Source organism: Typopeltis vanoorti, chromosome 5 (genome assembly GCF_054136105.1).
Source record: "Typopeltis vanoorti isolate ZY-2024b chromosome 5, IOZ_Tvanoo_1.0, whole genome shotgun sequence".
NCBI classification, from domain to species: Eukaryota; Metazoa; Arthropoda; class Arachnida; order Uropygi; family Thelyphonidae; genus Typopeltis; species Typopeltis vanoorti.
In genome coordinates, this window is record NC_143553.1 from 80,558,043 (window position 1) to 80,573,803 (window position 15,761).

The 15,761-nt window shown below is 36.1% G+C and overlaps 1 protein-coding gene across 1 annotated transcript in view; it reads right to left on the reverse strand.

Annotated features, from left to right (window-relative positions):
* LOC150106591 (WD repeat-containing protein 82-like) overlaps positions 1-15,761 on the reverse strand; it is a 228,974-nt gene that overhangs the window by 79,923 nt on the left and 133,290 nt on the right. Inside the window, exon 5 of the mRNA XM_090392561.1 lies at positions 2,011-2,127. Coding sequence (XP_090248687.1) covers positions 2,011-2,127 — 117 coding nt within the window. The remainder of the gene's footprint in view (positions 1-2,010; positions 2,128-15,761) is intronic.

The window sequence follows — 15,761 nt, forward strand, 5'->3', positions numbered from 1 at the left end:
ATGAAGGAAAGTGGTATTAAACATGATATCAGAATTGGAGATGTTAGTCTCAGCTCTTTACTTTATGCAGATGATGTTATACTTCTAAATAAATCCAGTACAAGTCTGCAAGATTCTCTGACTAAATTGAATAACTGTTGTAATAGATTTGGTATGAAGGTCAGCAATAACAAGACAAAGGCAATGAAAATAGGTAGAAGCACTGAAAACATCAGCTGTATCCTGAATGGTTTTACAGAACAAGTAAAACATTTCACCTATTTAGGTATAATTTATAGTGAAGATGGTAAATTAAATATGGAAATAGACAACAGAATCAACAAAGCTGGTATGGTAGGAAGTCAACAGAATAAATTTATATGGAATTGCTCTCTTATTCAAATAGAAATTAGTCAAATACTAAATTAGCTATATATATACAAGACAGTGTTCAAATCAATTTTAACTTATAGATCTGAGAGCTGGGTTAGAAATAAAACACTTGACCAAAGACTAGAGACCACAGATATGAGAGTCCTGAGAAAGATTAAGGGCATGAACAGATGGCATCAATGGCAATATCATATTAAAAACAAGGATATTAGGAAAGAACTTGACATTGTTAGCATCCAGGAATGTTAGCAGAGCTAATCTCAATCTCAGGTAGTAGGGTCACTTAAACAGAATGGGAAAGATTAGCTAAACAAGTGTTCTCTGCTAGGTTGGGAGGAAAAAGACCCAGAGGAAGACTAGGATATAGGTGAAATGATACAGTAAAAAGTGCCTTAGAAGACAGAGATAATATTGGAGGTAACAGATTGATTTGGAGAAAAAATCAGAAACAGGAAGTTAGTAATGATGAAAATTCTTCATGTAGTACTATCATATCCTGTACACCTCTTGAGGGTACATATGAGGAATTTGATGATGACGATGAGAAAAATATTAACATCCAATAAGCACATTTCTAATTTTTGGGATAGCTGATGGATTCTTTCTAGCACATCAGCAACTTAAGCTATAATGTGGATATAGAAAATTCTTCTGCTCTATGCCAGATGAATACTTCAAAACTAAAATATAATAGCCTTTGAAATATGAATGTATGTCTTCCATACAATTTTATATCCTATTGATAAGATGTATTTTTTTAATTTGAAAACTATATCTTATGCCTTAATTATACATAAATTCTTGCCAAAGAGTAAATTGAGCAGGGTAATACATAAAACTATCACTCTGCAATATATTATTATTTCCAAGGAACAACATGAATGCGAGGTTCAGGATATAAAGAGTTACATATACAGTAAAATCTCTCTCAACGGGCAATACCAAAACAACAGCACTTTCGAAGGGCCAAATTTAAATCTGAAATTTAAGCCTATGAGATAAGAAAAATATGCAATGGGCTTATTTTCCTTGATGAGGAGGACGACAGCAAGCAGACCAAGAAAGTTATGTGGAAGGAAGCTGACAAAGGATTGCAGACTTTCATAAGATTTGCCAAGCAATGTTCATCTATGTCAGTACATGATCTTATGAAACTTTGTTGTATACACAGTGAATTAGTAAAGCTCCGACGACAATCAAGCAGGCAGACATTCGAAGTTATCTTATGTCATCACACTAAGAAATTCACAACTTTCATGTGATAATACGTACTGTAATTTTTAAATGCTGTTTAAATTTGATTTTGTGAAATAAAAAAATTATGTGTATGTTTTAAATTTTAAAAAATCCGCATGATTTTCATGCGGATTTTTTAAAATTGATGTTATTTATTTAATTATGGCTGGCAGATCGAAAAACATGATCAAAACTTTGCATGCTGCATTTCTACAAATGGCATCACAAAACATGAACAGGTAAGTTCTCAAAATATATATTCAATTATCCGGCAAAATCTCTTATCCGGAATCAGCAAAGTCCTGTTGTTGCCGGTTAAGAGAGATTCTGCTGTATATAAAAAATTTATATAAAAATTATTATATATTTTTTAAAACTTCAATAAGTTAAAATATTAAATACCTTGTCAAAAGATCTAAGATCATATAATTTGACTGATTCTGAATTAATCCCAACTGCAAATATTAGTCCTTCAGGATCAAAATTGGCAACAGGTCTTCCTGTAACAACCATCAATCCCTGTAACAGATGTATCAAATAAAATACATGAAAATTTTTATATAACAGTTTTCATAATTATGATGCAGAAACAACTACTGCAAAATTGAACTAGCTATATTTATAGGTCTTATTTCTGGGAAAACTCCCATGTTACTTCTCTTAAAAAGTATTATTTTTACAGCTATTTTGCCTGCTTTTGTTTAAGAGTGCCCCTGTTTTAATGTCATTGGCTTTTTACTCAAGAATTCTAGGGCATAGCAGATGTAATTTAGAGGCAAATATATGTAGAATAATAGAAGAAAGAAGACAGGCAACAACATCCAAGAAAAGGTATGTGCAAATTTTCTTCTATTATACTACATATATTTGTCTCTAAAATACATCTGCTATGCCCTAGAATTCTTGAGTAAAAAGCCAATGACATTAAAACAGGGGCACTCCTAAACAAAAGCAAGCAAAATAGCCATAAAAATAATAGCTATATTTATGATTAAAAGATATTTAAGACCTATGTTTGTTTCAGTAAGGAAATGCCGTGAGTAGACATATTAATTAAAATTATAATAACGGAATTAATTCATGTAAAATATTATTTATTAGTAGAATTTTCACCTGAGTATCACAGGCATCTTCAGTACACGTATAAAGCTAATTAAACAATAACTGACAATTCCAAAACGCACCACCTAAGCAAGTAACTAATGTAAGATATCTAAAAAAAGGTCAATAAATTTCCCAACTTATTTTTTTTTAAAAAAAAAGATAAATAAATAAACACACACACACACACACACACACACACAATTAAAAAAAAGTTAAAAAGGTTTAAAAAGTTCGGGCCCACTTCTTTTGTTCTTCAGATGAACTATTACAGAACGAATTGCAATATATTATATCCTCTTTTTTATCTAATGGATATAAGAATTCCTCCATCAAAAGAGCTTTGAGTAGTTTTGATATATCTTCCTCTTCAAATACAGAAGAAATAATGCATATTCTTATTCCTTTATGTGCAAGGCATTAGTGAACTGTTACGTCGTTACTTTTCCTGTTACTTTAATGATTTTACTACTCACTTATACAGTTATTTCTCTTCTGGTTTCTGTAATATTTAGTCAATCAAAACCAGTAATTCAGTTATCACTCTTTTATCCTTAATCAAGCTATGATCCGGGCCGTTCCTAAGTTTAGTCATGTGTGTTTCTTTCATTCATTAGAGGCTTTGTCTAAATTTGGGAAAAAGCCCTTAATTTTACCTTCTGAGACAATTTCCCTGTTAAATATTGATGAATTTATATTATGCTTCGTTAGCTAATACAGATGATAGATGACTCTTATCCAAGGTGGTTCTCTCAGAATAATATACAGTAATGGATGTTCTAACACTCTTACTTAACTCATTCTACTCACTAATTCAATTCACCTATTTCACTTTGCTTTTGAATTCAGTCGTGGCCTGTAAATTCCAACTATAATCCTGTGTCCCTCCCGCTAAGTTCTGTAATTTTTTATGAGTGGCAATTCAAATTCATATGACAGGCTGATTTCAGGTAAATGAAATAAAACATATTTATTGAGGTCTAAGAATTACCAATGAGAAATATATCAAACACATGGTTAACTTAATCACTATCCTAGTAAAATTTAGATACATTACTAACACAATAGGACATGAATAATAACTTGCTCCACAGAGTTATCCATTAAATGTACAAATTACTAGCTTTGTCACTCTCAAATCACTAATCATATCTCACAATATATGACAGTTAATTCACATACAGATCCCTTCCTAGGAGACTTTCTTCAAATAGGGACAGGTCACTGCCAAATGTGGTAATCTCTAAAGTTCTCTATCAAATGTCCACACATAAATTAACATATAAGAGTCCATTCATATCTCTAACTGGAAATAAGACTTAAATTCTACATTACCATCCCATGGAATGACTCAAACCACTCCCAATAAGCAGATTATTATTATTATTATTTCGGTTTTCCTAGACACACGTACTAGAAAACCATAGCTTAGACATAGGGTGGGAATTTTGAACATAGTAAGGATCTGAAACCTCTATTACAACATGGCTAATTTCTGTTAAAAAAAAAAAAAAAAATCCCAGCGTACAGCGGTACCTTGGTTTGCGAGCATAATTTGTCCCGGAAACGTGCTCGTAATCCAAAGCACTCATATATCAAAGCGAATTTCCCCATAAGAAATAATAGAAACTCAGATGATTCGTTCCAAAACTCAAAAATATTCACATAAAAATGATTAATACAAAATACATAAATAATCGAATTTATTAATTACATTACAATTACATATTACAGTAAATACAATTAATTGTATTGGGTAGGACGACTTTCATTGTTACTAACAGAATCACTGCTATCTGTCTCATATGCAATTAAAAATTTGCTGCGGCAGATAACACTCGGAAACCATGAGCTTCTGAAACTCAGCAACGAACACCACAGCTGCCTTTGCATCCGAACTCACAGCCTCTCCATGCCTCACAACACTATGGATGCCACTTCTTTCACCCCTTTTCTTCATTGGGGCCATTTTCGTAGTACAGTTAATAAAGAACAGTCACTACATTTGGACACAAAATAAAAGAATGCTTTACGCACACACGCGAGGTCACAATGCTAGCACGAATGAGGTATGCCAAACTGAGACTGCGCATGCGAGACGATTACCCACAATCCCGAGCGGCTTGTGATCACGTGACGCTCGGCAGACAAAGCGTATAGGTAATACAGTACTCGTATTGCAAGATGTCGCTCGTTTCTCAAGTTAAAATTTATTAAAAATTTTTGCTTGTCTTGCGAAACACTCACAGACCAAATTACTCGCAATCTAAGGTGCCACTGTATTTGAATCTGAGTAATCAGATCATGGAAAGGAGGAATAAAATTCATGGAGAACTTTCCACAATTCAATTATATATACAATTGAATTGTATATATATATACACACACACCTTTTACCATAATTCATACTATGGATGAGTAAATTTTTTTTTTATGACCAGTAGATTTAAATGGTATTTCTGGAGCCCAGCATACATACACATACAGTTCTACATGTACGTGTGTGTGTGTGCGTGCACAACACACTGGAGCTTGGAATGTTAAAAGTATGAACCAAGGTAAGCTGGAAATAATAAAGATGGAAATGGAGCACAAGAAGCTCGATATATTGGGAATAAGTGAACTTAGATGGACAGGAATGAGTCATTTTCAGTCAGGAGACCTATATGGTGTATTACTCAGGACATGAGACAAGTCGTAAAAATGGCGTATCTTTCTTACTCAGGAAAAAGATGCTAGGCACCCACTACAGAGGCACCAGAAGAAGACATAGAAGAATTTTATGGCAAATTACAAGAAGTGATAGATGCAACACCAATGGAAACTAATGGAGAATGGAAAGCCAGAATAAGTGGGAGAAACCGACGAACAAGGAATAACAGGTTGTTTTGGTTTAGGTATTCATAACATTGCAGGGAAGAGACTAGTTGAGTTTTGTGCAGAGAATTCTTTCTTTGTTGCTAACACCTGCTTTAAACAGCACAAAAGAAGATTGTACACATGGATATATCACCTGATGGACAATACAGAAATCAAATTGACTATATACTTGGACAAAGACTAAATACTTTGACATGAGAAGCTTAAGGATCTTCCTCAGCCATAGCCAAGCTAGCCGGTCTTGGGTGTGGACAGCAGGGTTTTTTCATCCAATGAGCAGGCACACTGGCCCCGTAACACATAGGCTACAGTTATAGGACATAGCCTCCATAGTGCAATTGGAAGAACGATGGTACATTGCGCCCTTCGATTGGAATAGGCCTAAGTTTGATTCTCATCGTGATGGGAGGAATATTTATCTGGACGATTTCAATTGAAGGTGAGCTAGCCGATCTCATACGTAGGTAGCAGGGTTTTTTCTCCCAGAAACTCGGGTTTTTCATCCCGCATACAGACAAATCAGCCCTTCAGAACACACGCAATTTACAGACAAAAAATACTAGTTGTTGTGGTGGTGGAGGTAGGCAGTAGATGCCGTTGATTCGTAGTAGAGGTTCGGTTAGTGGTTGAAACAGTTGTAGGTGTCCTCCCGCGATGAGTCTTCGGACTCCTTGGAGGTATCAGGAATAATAATAATAATAATAGTAAGGCAAGGAAGGTAATGGGAAACCTAGTATGGAAGCATACAGCTTCCCCCACCAGCTGTGTGACTGAGGGAATAGAAAACTTGTACAAAAAAAATGGAGAAGTGCAATTCAGTCTGTCAATACTTTTCCAGGTGCAGACTGTGGAACAGGCCATGAATTATTAGTGGCTATGACACATGGTAAATTACGGAAAATGAAAACAACACAAATGTCGATCAGATATGATCTTGGAGACATACCAGCTGAATACAATATTAGTATACAGAACAGATTCAACACACTCAATTTATGCGAAAGAGAACCAGATGAACTATGGGAAGAGATTAAAGATAATTATAACAGAAGCAAAGAAGAATATTCCAACAGTTTGTAAGAAGAAAAAAGTTTAAATGGCAGTCAGAAGATGCTGTTACGTTTCTACCCTGTGTCATTGTTATATCTTTTATCTTTATCCCTTTATATTATTCTTTACATGATTTACTTTCTTATATATACTTTGGCTTCTTACTTGAATATGTGATCTTATCGCTTATCTAGCAAATTTCTCAATTTTGGGCCCCCAGAAATACCTGTTCTCTGATCACTATAAGCAAACAAATTTATTTACTGCACCAGCCTCGGCCTTAAGGGTAGAGTTAAACTCAGCCTAAGGATAGTTATAGGGTATCAGGTGCTACTAATATCATTTACTAAGATTCAGAAGCATTAGGTTTTCTAGTTTATTTGCAGTTGTGCCACCCCCCCCTTCCTTTCTTGATTGGGATATCCCCACGCACATATATGATCACAGGTTCGTAATTTTATGAAGGGTCAGGGTCAGTCAACATGGTCAGAAATACAAGCATGAAAGGTATCAAACAAATTTTAATGGATTCATTATTAAATATAATACAGGAACAAAACAAATATTAATACTAAGTTAAACTCTTACTTTCCTCTCACTCTCTCGTTCTTAAAAACAAACATGGATTCTAAATCTTTACAATTCAATTTCCTCAACTTATTTGACATTTTAGTTTACAACTCATTAGGCCTGCTAGGCATTTAGCACATTTTTTTGGTTTCCCTTGAGTGGGTCACAACAAAATATCTAATAAATTAATAGTTCTTAAAATTCGGTCCAAGGGTATGGAGTTATTCACATAAATCTCAATTCTTCATACTTCCTCTTATCACAAACTCGAAATACACTCTCTTCCGTACTGTTAATAAGTTATTCTAAAGGGGCTAGAACATACAAAAGTACTTATCTTCACTATTTCGGTTTCTCTTGGGGTTCTCTCCGTCCTTCTATCTTTCGCAATTCTGGCTATCTTGATTCTACCGCCAGGTGGGATTCACGTGCTCTTCCTGAATTGGGGCGCTGTTTCTTTGCTATGGATTTACGTCAACGCTTTTTCTCATTGATGGCCTACGTTCTATCTTGCCGTGCGCTGTGGCGGTGCCATGCTAACACAAAGGTCAGCTCTTAAAAATAAGAACTGAACCACGATGAACACTTGAAACACACGGTGAGAATACAGGAACAAACAAAACGGGGGGGGGGTTCAATTCGGTGTTGCGGGTTTTATACGCTCCTCAAGAGCGCCACCTTTCCGAGTTTGATTTCTCCTATCGTCCTTCCGATTGGTCCCTGACTGGGTGACCTCACTGATCCTCATACGGGGCTTTCCAATTCCGGGAATGTATGTATCATGAAATTTTCTCAGATGTAACACACAAGGGCGCTCACGCTGCTCTTGTAGCGTTTGGGCGACCTTTGCCCCATCCTGCTGAATTATTGGCATTCTTTTACGTGTAGAATATTACTGAAAATTATTCTTACAATTGCCCCTTTTATTGACTTACTTTTACATTTGATATATAAACACATTAACTTCATTTTAAACAGTTCTAAATTTAATTTGCAAGATGTTATTTCCTTCAAAAACATAGTTACACTGTGCTAAACGATAAGTATGCTCAATTTATGGTTATTTTCTGTTAGACTCTGGAATGGTGACATCATGTAGAATGAGGCCACCTGTTTCAGATCTAACAATGCCATCAAAACTGCTCAGAAAAGGAGGAAAATGAAGGCCACATGAAATTTGCAGAAAGTACAGCATTTGAATGTAGAGTTTCAATCACGAACCACAAGAGACAAGGAAAAATACTTTAACCAAGAATGCCAACAAATAGAAGACCAAAACAAGAAAGGAAAAACAAGAGATCTTTTCAAAAAGATCAGGGAACTGACAGGAAAGTTTAGTGCCAAGGTGACAATACTGAAAAGTAAACACAAAGGATATCTGACAGAAGCTGCAGACATCAAAGAAAGATGGAAAGGGTATACAGAAGCCCTTTACAGAAAGGACTCCAAAATTACTGAGAAATTTGAAGAGCAGGATTATACACAGGAGCCAGCACCACTGGAGAGTGAAGTGACGTGGGCACTGCAACAGTCACCCAGTAAGAAAATACCAGGAGGGGATGAAATACCTATTGAGATGGTCAAAGCCCTGGGAGAAGAGGCAGTTAAAATTTTAACAGCTCTATGTCAGCGAATTTGGATCACAACTACATGGCCTAGGGAATGGAAAAAATCAGTTTATATACCTTTATTGAAGAAAGGCGATGCAAGAGAGTGCAAAAATTACAGAACTATAGCACTGATTTCTCATGCAAGCAGTCTTACTTAAGATCATTCAGAAAAGACTGCAACCATTCATGAAGAGAGAAATGCCAGATGAACAGGCAGGATTTCGAAAAGGCAGAGGAACAAAAGATCAGATTGCTAATGTGAGATGGATAATAGAAAGAACACAGGAATATCAAAAGAATGTCTATCTTTGTTTCCTTGACTATAGCAAGGCTTTTGACTCTAGATCATGTGGAACTGTGGAATGTGTTAAGAACAATGGGAGTACCAGAGCATTTCATTATCCTTCTGAGGAATCTTTATTATGAACAAGAAGCTACTGTCTGAACAGTAGAAACTGATCTTGGAGAAACTGAGTATTTCACAATAGGTAAAGGGGTGCGACAAGGATATATTTTATCTCCGTATCTCGTGTTTAACTTGTATAGCGAATACATTTCAAGAATGGCAGGACTGGAGGAGTCTTCAGTTGGAATTAAAATTGATGCAGATGATACTTGCTAGCATAATGCAAAGAAGATTTGGAGGAACTTATTATGAAAGTTAAAGAAGAAAGTGCTAAATATGGCCTTAAACTTAACCTAAAAAAAACAAACAAACAAAAGTTATGACAACATGTAAACTTAATGATTTTGAAGTAGATGGGAAGAAAATGGAAGTAGTTAATAATTTTGTGCTCCTAGGATCCTGAATTGATAAAGATGGTTATTGAACTGAAGAAGTTAGAAGAAGATTATTACTCGGAAAGATAGCAATGACAAATTTAAGCAAGATCTTTAAAGATAAAGATATTAGCCTCGCAACAAAAATCAGAATGTTGTGAATACCATTGCATTGTGAAAGCAATGGTATTCTCTGTGGTACTGTATGGATGTGAAAGTTGGACATCCATTTCACTCTTGAGAAAGAGTGAAAGAAGGAAGATAGATGCATTTGAATTATGGGTTTGGTTCTGTCTATCACCAATAAATCAGTGATAGACAGAATAAAGAAGATTGCTCCCTTGAAGCATGATCATCAAGCAAAAATTGTCATACTTTGGACCTATTATGTGAGCAAATGACAGTCTGGAGAAGATGCTTGCTAAAGTTGATGAAAGCAGGAGAAGAGGAAGACCAAGAATTAGATGGGCAGATGGAGTTAAAGAAGCAACTGGAATGTGTTTGGAAATTCTCAAAGATATGGCCAGGGATAGATCTGAATGGAGAGCGTATGTTCATAGAATCACCAGGAGTCGAAAACGACTCAATGGAACATAACACACCAATATATATGCACATGCACACAATCTGACAATAAAGCATACATTGAATAAGCTTAATTCAATATCAATTTACATTATCTTAATATACCCATAAACAATAAACAGACACACTTGATGTACATTCTTGTTTGGAAATATCACATATATAAGTACTTACAATTCTCATTCAGCACTGCCTTTTACATGAATCTTTTATTTCACACGAAAGTGCTCCTTTTTGTCTTGCTTTCCTTCTGATAGCTCATTCTTGATTTTCCACCAAATTTCTCTTTTGTCCGAGTCATTGATTATTCTATGCCCCTTAGGACCCTTAACATGGCAGAATGTGCAGCTATTTCCTAGCAAGATGTCCCGACGAACATAATACTCTTCTTATGGCGGCAGACCCAAGTAGGAGATGACAGAGAATCCTCAGACCTACGATGCTTCTCTTTCGATTACCAACATCGGACCTCACATGGCAGTGGACCACCCAAGTAATAGAAGAATGAAAAACTTAAGATAAACTACGCTTCTCTTTTGATTACTGTCTCCTCCAGGTCATCTTGGGACGATCCCTGTCTAATTCACCATTTTAAAATTTGCCCATTTGAAACTTCCTGCCAATCAAGAATCTTATCTTTTTGCTTGGTACTGAATGCTATTGCTAGTCCTTCCCTTCCTTGATCATTATTCCTGGATATAACAGCTATATTTTTTTATTCAGCAGGATCACTCATTGGTATAGCTTCTTTGTCTCAATAACATGAATTATGTCCACATGGTATTTCTACTACCAATTCAACTTCTCTTCCATCACACTTCTTATATGTTGATGGTAATTCTGGTGGTATGGCTTATATGTTGGTCAACGATATTTATGAAACTATAATATACCTATGTTAATTAGCAAACTTAATAATTCCAACAATTTGGCAAAGTCAAACTGCCATCAGAGAATAATGAACAAATCAATATGTGCATGCAGGCAAGTCTAAAGTACTAAATAGCCCTCCTAGTGTGCTGGGATGGGTGTTCTTGGCTGTAGGACTGAAGTTCTAAGGATGAATGCTTCTCAGATTTGAGGAAGTTTTATGCAATCAAACTTTCAACAAAATTTCACACTGCCTCAAACATGGGAAGCACAAATCCATAGTACTTCAGCCGAACAGCAAGAACACTCATCCCAGTACAGTAGGCAGTGGCTTTTAAAACTTTAAAAATTGAGAATAAGTGTAAGTTCCTGACTCTAGGAAAGGAGTGTGGGGCACTCATCAATGATATAATCCATAGTCTGCACAGCAAGTACCTGATCTCTTCTGTGATCAGGAACTTGTTTATAGTTCATTCCAGCATCTTCTTCACCAATCCTGAGGACAATCATATGGTATTTCCAGTAGCCAGATGGGAGCTATCTAGATGTATGGGAAGGTTGATGTTATTTTTGGTTTTATTTCTTTAATGGTAGCTAAAGCATGGAGGAGTGATGTGGGAAAGAACAGGCAACTATGAGAGAGGAGTAAATCTTAAGGTACCAGAGATGGTTCTCACTGTTATGTTCAGCTGTGTGTCTACAAGTCATGTGGTGACTTCAGCTCCAAACTGATGAGCAGTACTCTGCAACTGAGAAGACCAGAGCTAGAGATGCTGTTTTAAGAGTCGAAGTGCATTACCACCCCAAATTGTGCATGTGGGCTTGTTTATGATGTTGTTCCTGGCAAATATTTTTAACTTGTTTTTTTCCAAATGTTGTGGGTATGTGAGGCTGCAATCAAATGTGACACCAGGGAAGCAAAGATTACTTTCATGGATCAGAGTCCTGTTGCAAAAGTTTATGTTTAGTTTTCTATTGGCCTTGTAATAATTTAGATGAAAAGCTGAAACAGGTTTTGCTGGGGTTAGGGGATAGTCCCCATGTTTCAAAGTAGTTTTGCAGTAAGCTCAGATCGTTATTCAGTGTTTGCTCAAGGCCTTGGAAGGTGTAGGCTTGGGTGGCAATTGCTATGTTGTCAGCACAGGTAAACTTTCAACTGGCTGTTGAAGGCCTGTCACTTGTGTACAGAGTGAATAGAGCTGGGATGAGGACAGATCGTTGTGGCACTTCATTCTGTAATTGCTTTTTTGGTAAGTTTAGATGAACCTGTATTTTATATTGGAGATCATTTGTTCTCGTAGTTTTAGAGTTTTTTGGAAGTTTATTATTTTGGCAAAATCACATAACATAAGATGTGATTAATAAGTTAATTGTAGGATCAAATATCTATGTTTTATACAATTGTACATACACAGGATGAAATAGCAAACCATATATACCTTTGTATAAGTGCCTGTAATAACAATACCTAAGTATATAATGTTTCGAATTACAATGTTTATGATGTTTAATAAGAGAACAACAGTAAAGTTCATATAAGTCAAGTGGATATTAGATACAGCATTATTTCAAAGCTGAATATAGAAACTATGAAAGTTTCGTATGGTAAGTTGACCAGAGAGCTTATGGGAATAAATTCCCCAGCATTCAAAACTATGTGGTTGCCTTAGTATGGACCACATAGAAGACATAGGCACCGCCCAAGCATCTATATCATGGGTGTCCAACCTTTTGGCTTGCCTGGGCCACATTGAGTGAAGAGGAATTGCCTTGGGCTGCATATAAAATGTACAATATAGTTAATGTACATAAATCTTTTCAAATTATAATCTTTGAAAAGTGACACAATTTCCAAACAAATCAAGCATAGTGCCTTGTTATTTTTCTCAACAAAAAAGTATTCATTTGTCCATTTTTTACTGAACTTCAGTAAAACTTCCTTCAGCCACGATTTTTTTTTTTTTTTTTTGGTTCTGCTTTCTTTTGAGATGACTGAATGCATGCTGTGGTAAAAAAATTAATAATGAAATAACCATTTATTTTTATAGCATTAGCGATGTTGTAAATGTAATTATAATATCATGAGCAAAAAAACTATTTGATAAATTTTTGTACTTCCTATACTGCAGCTGCTAAAAATTGTTTTAAGTCATTAAAAAATGCATCTTCATAGGAACACACAAACATAAGCAGGTTGAAATATTATCAGTAATTGCTGCACGTCTTACTAGCCAGGTCACACAAGCACATGTAACATCTGATACATGCAGGTTTCGATTTGAGTGACTGTGTGTGTGTGGGGGGGGGGCACAGGAGGAGAAGTTAGCACTACACTGTACCCTTCCCTACACAGCGTTCTGTTGTCACCAACACATCCATGCTTGGCACCATGTAAGTCATAAAAAATATTGCTAAAAATCACATAATAATGTTATTATTTCTTTTCTCAAGAATGTTTAATAATAAAAAGATGAAATTTTACATCAAGAAATAAGTGATCAAGTACTACTTCTCCACAAAGTCTCCAAATTTGTTTATGTACGACAGATGTTTTTCAACACCAGTACTGAAGAAGTCCGTGCCCACACCCAGTAACCAACATCGCACTCCTGATGAACTTCCTCATCAATGGACCCATGAAATGCCTTCTGGAAGGATGTTTTTTGGGGGGTGGAGGATGGGAGTGAACAAATGGAAGTCCAAAGGTGCTAATTCTGAGCTGAAGGGGAAATGTGGGGCAGAGTTACCTAATGATTACAGCACAACCCACTCATGAGTGGTGTGCACAGTGTGGAGTAGCATTGTCATGCACCAAAATCATGCCACTTGTCAGGAGTCCTGATTATTTGCATCGAATGTCGGCTTTCAGTTTGTCCAATGGTGCAGAGTAATGCTCTTCATTAATTGTTCCTCCCTTCAGTAAAAAGCCCACCGACAGAATGCCTTGGCGATCTCAGAACACTGTGGCCATAACGTTTTGAACAGTGGGAACAGTTTTGAATTTTTTGTGCACAGGAGATTGTGGGTGTATCCAGATCAGAGTTTTGTTTGCTCTTCAGGGTAAAGCGATAAACTCACATTTTGTCTCCTTGTGACTAGGCAAGTGAGAAAATCCTCACTTTTGTTGATGTACCACAACAGATTCTCCAGACACATCCCCATGCAATTCCCTTGTGCTCCTCTGACAATTGTCAGGGCACCCAGTAGGAACCCACCTTTCAAAAGAAAGCCAAGGACGTTATGAACAATTATGTAAACAGTGGACTTACTCAAGTTCACCGATTGCATAATTTCACTCACCAGTTTTCTAGCACAATGCCCTAAATGTGCAAAATGTTGTCTTCTGTCTTGCTTGATCAAGGCCGGCCTGCCTGCCTGATGTCAATCTTCAATGTCACCACGGCCTGCTTTAACTCGCCATTAGTAAGGTGGGGTGTCACAGTTATAGTCAATTTAAAACCTTTGGGATCAGTGACATCCCACCTTACTAACACCGGGTTAAATTCATTGCACCAAAAAGATATCTCTTTCTTTGACATCACCTTTTCGCCATACACAGTAACCAGTTCATGATGAATGCCAATTGGTGAAGCTCCTTCTGCTAGCTAAAAAAAAAATAAAAATATATATGTTCATATTTTTTACTGACTGAATTCCGAGAATTAGACAAACAATTAATTTTATTTAACACACGTGTTTCATCGGAAAGCTGACTTCTTCAGGTGTGAGAACATTGAAAGCTAACATAAAAAACACCAAAGAAACATTGTACCACTACAAAATCGACTATAAACTGCAGTTAAGTTTGAACTGAAGCTACAGTCCGGGTTAAGGTTCTATTGTTAGGCATCTGCAAAATGTGACTTCACGAGTGCACCAGTATCTGATAATAGAGCTAAAGAGATAAACTGGACCACAACATCAAACCTTCATATATGCCATGACAAAGTAGAATGCCGCATAGTTGAATCAAGAAATTGTCCTGGACTCTCATCACATAAACAGTAACCTTAGTTATAATTTACCAGACTCATTTAGCTTTGCTATCAGATACTGATGCACTCGTGAAGTCACACACTCGCAAATGCCTAACAGTAGAATTTTAGCCTGGACTGTAGCATCAATTCAAACTTAACTGTAGTTTATAGTCGATTTGTAGTAGTACAATGTTTCTTTGTGGTGTTTTTTATGTTTGCTTTCAATGTTCTCATGCCTGAAGAAGTCGGCTTTCTGACAAAACATGTTGTGTGTTAAATAAAATCAATTGTTGGTCTAATTCTCGGAATTCAGTCAGTAAGAAATATGAACACATCTTCATACCGAGTAAATACAACGGATAATCATATAACTTCACAGACGCCTGCTTTGTACCATTCTTGCATGGTAGCTGACATCTTACACTGGAATTAGCTGTGAGGCGATAGTGCCAAACTGCAATGGCTGTCTTTGGTATTAATGGATCTATTTGTCCACTGTGTTTTATCTCATTCCCTTTCACCATTATTAACCCTTTCTGCCCTAGTGATTCCAATTGGAATCACTAACTGTCTTGGCTTTCGTAGCCCATATTACGTGGCGAATGATTCCAATTGTACCGTATGTCATTTCTTTAATATAATAACAGGTATGTATTATACGTATAAATCTTACCAAAATCGGTTTTTATGACTTAGTAGAATAATATGCATATATTGGATTATAGAGCAT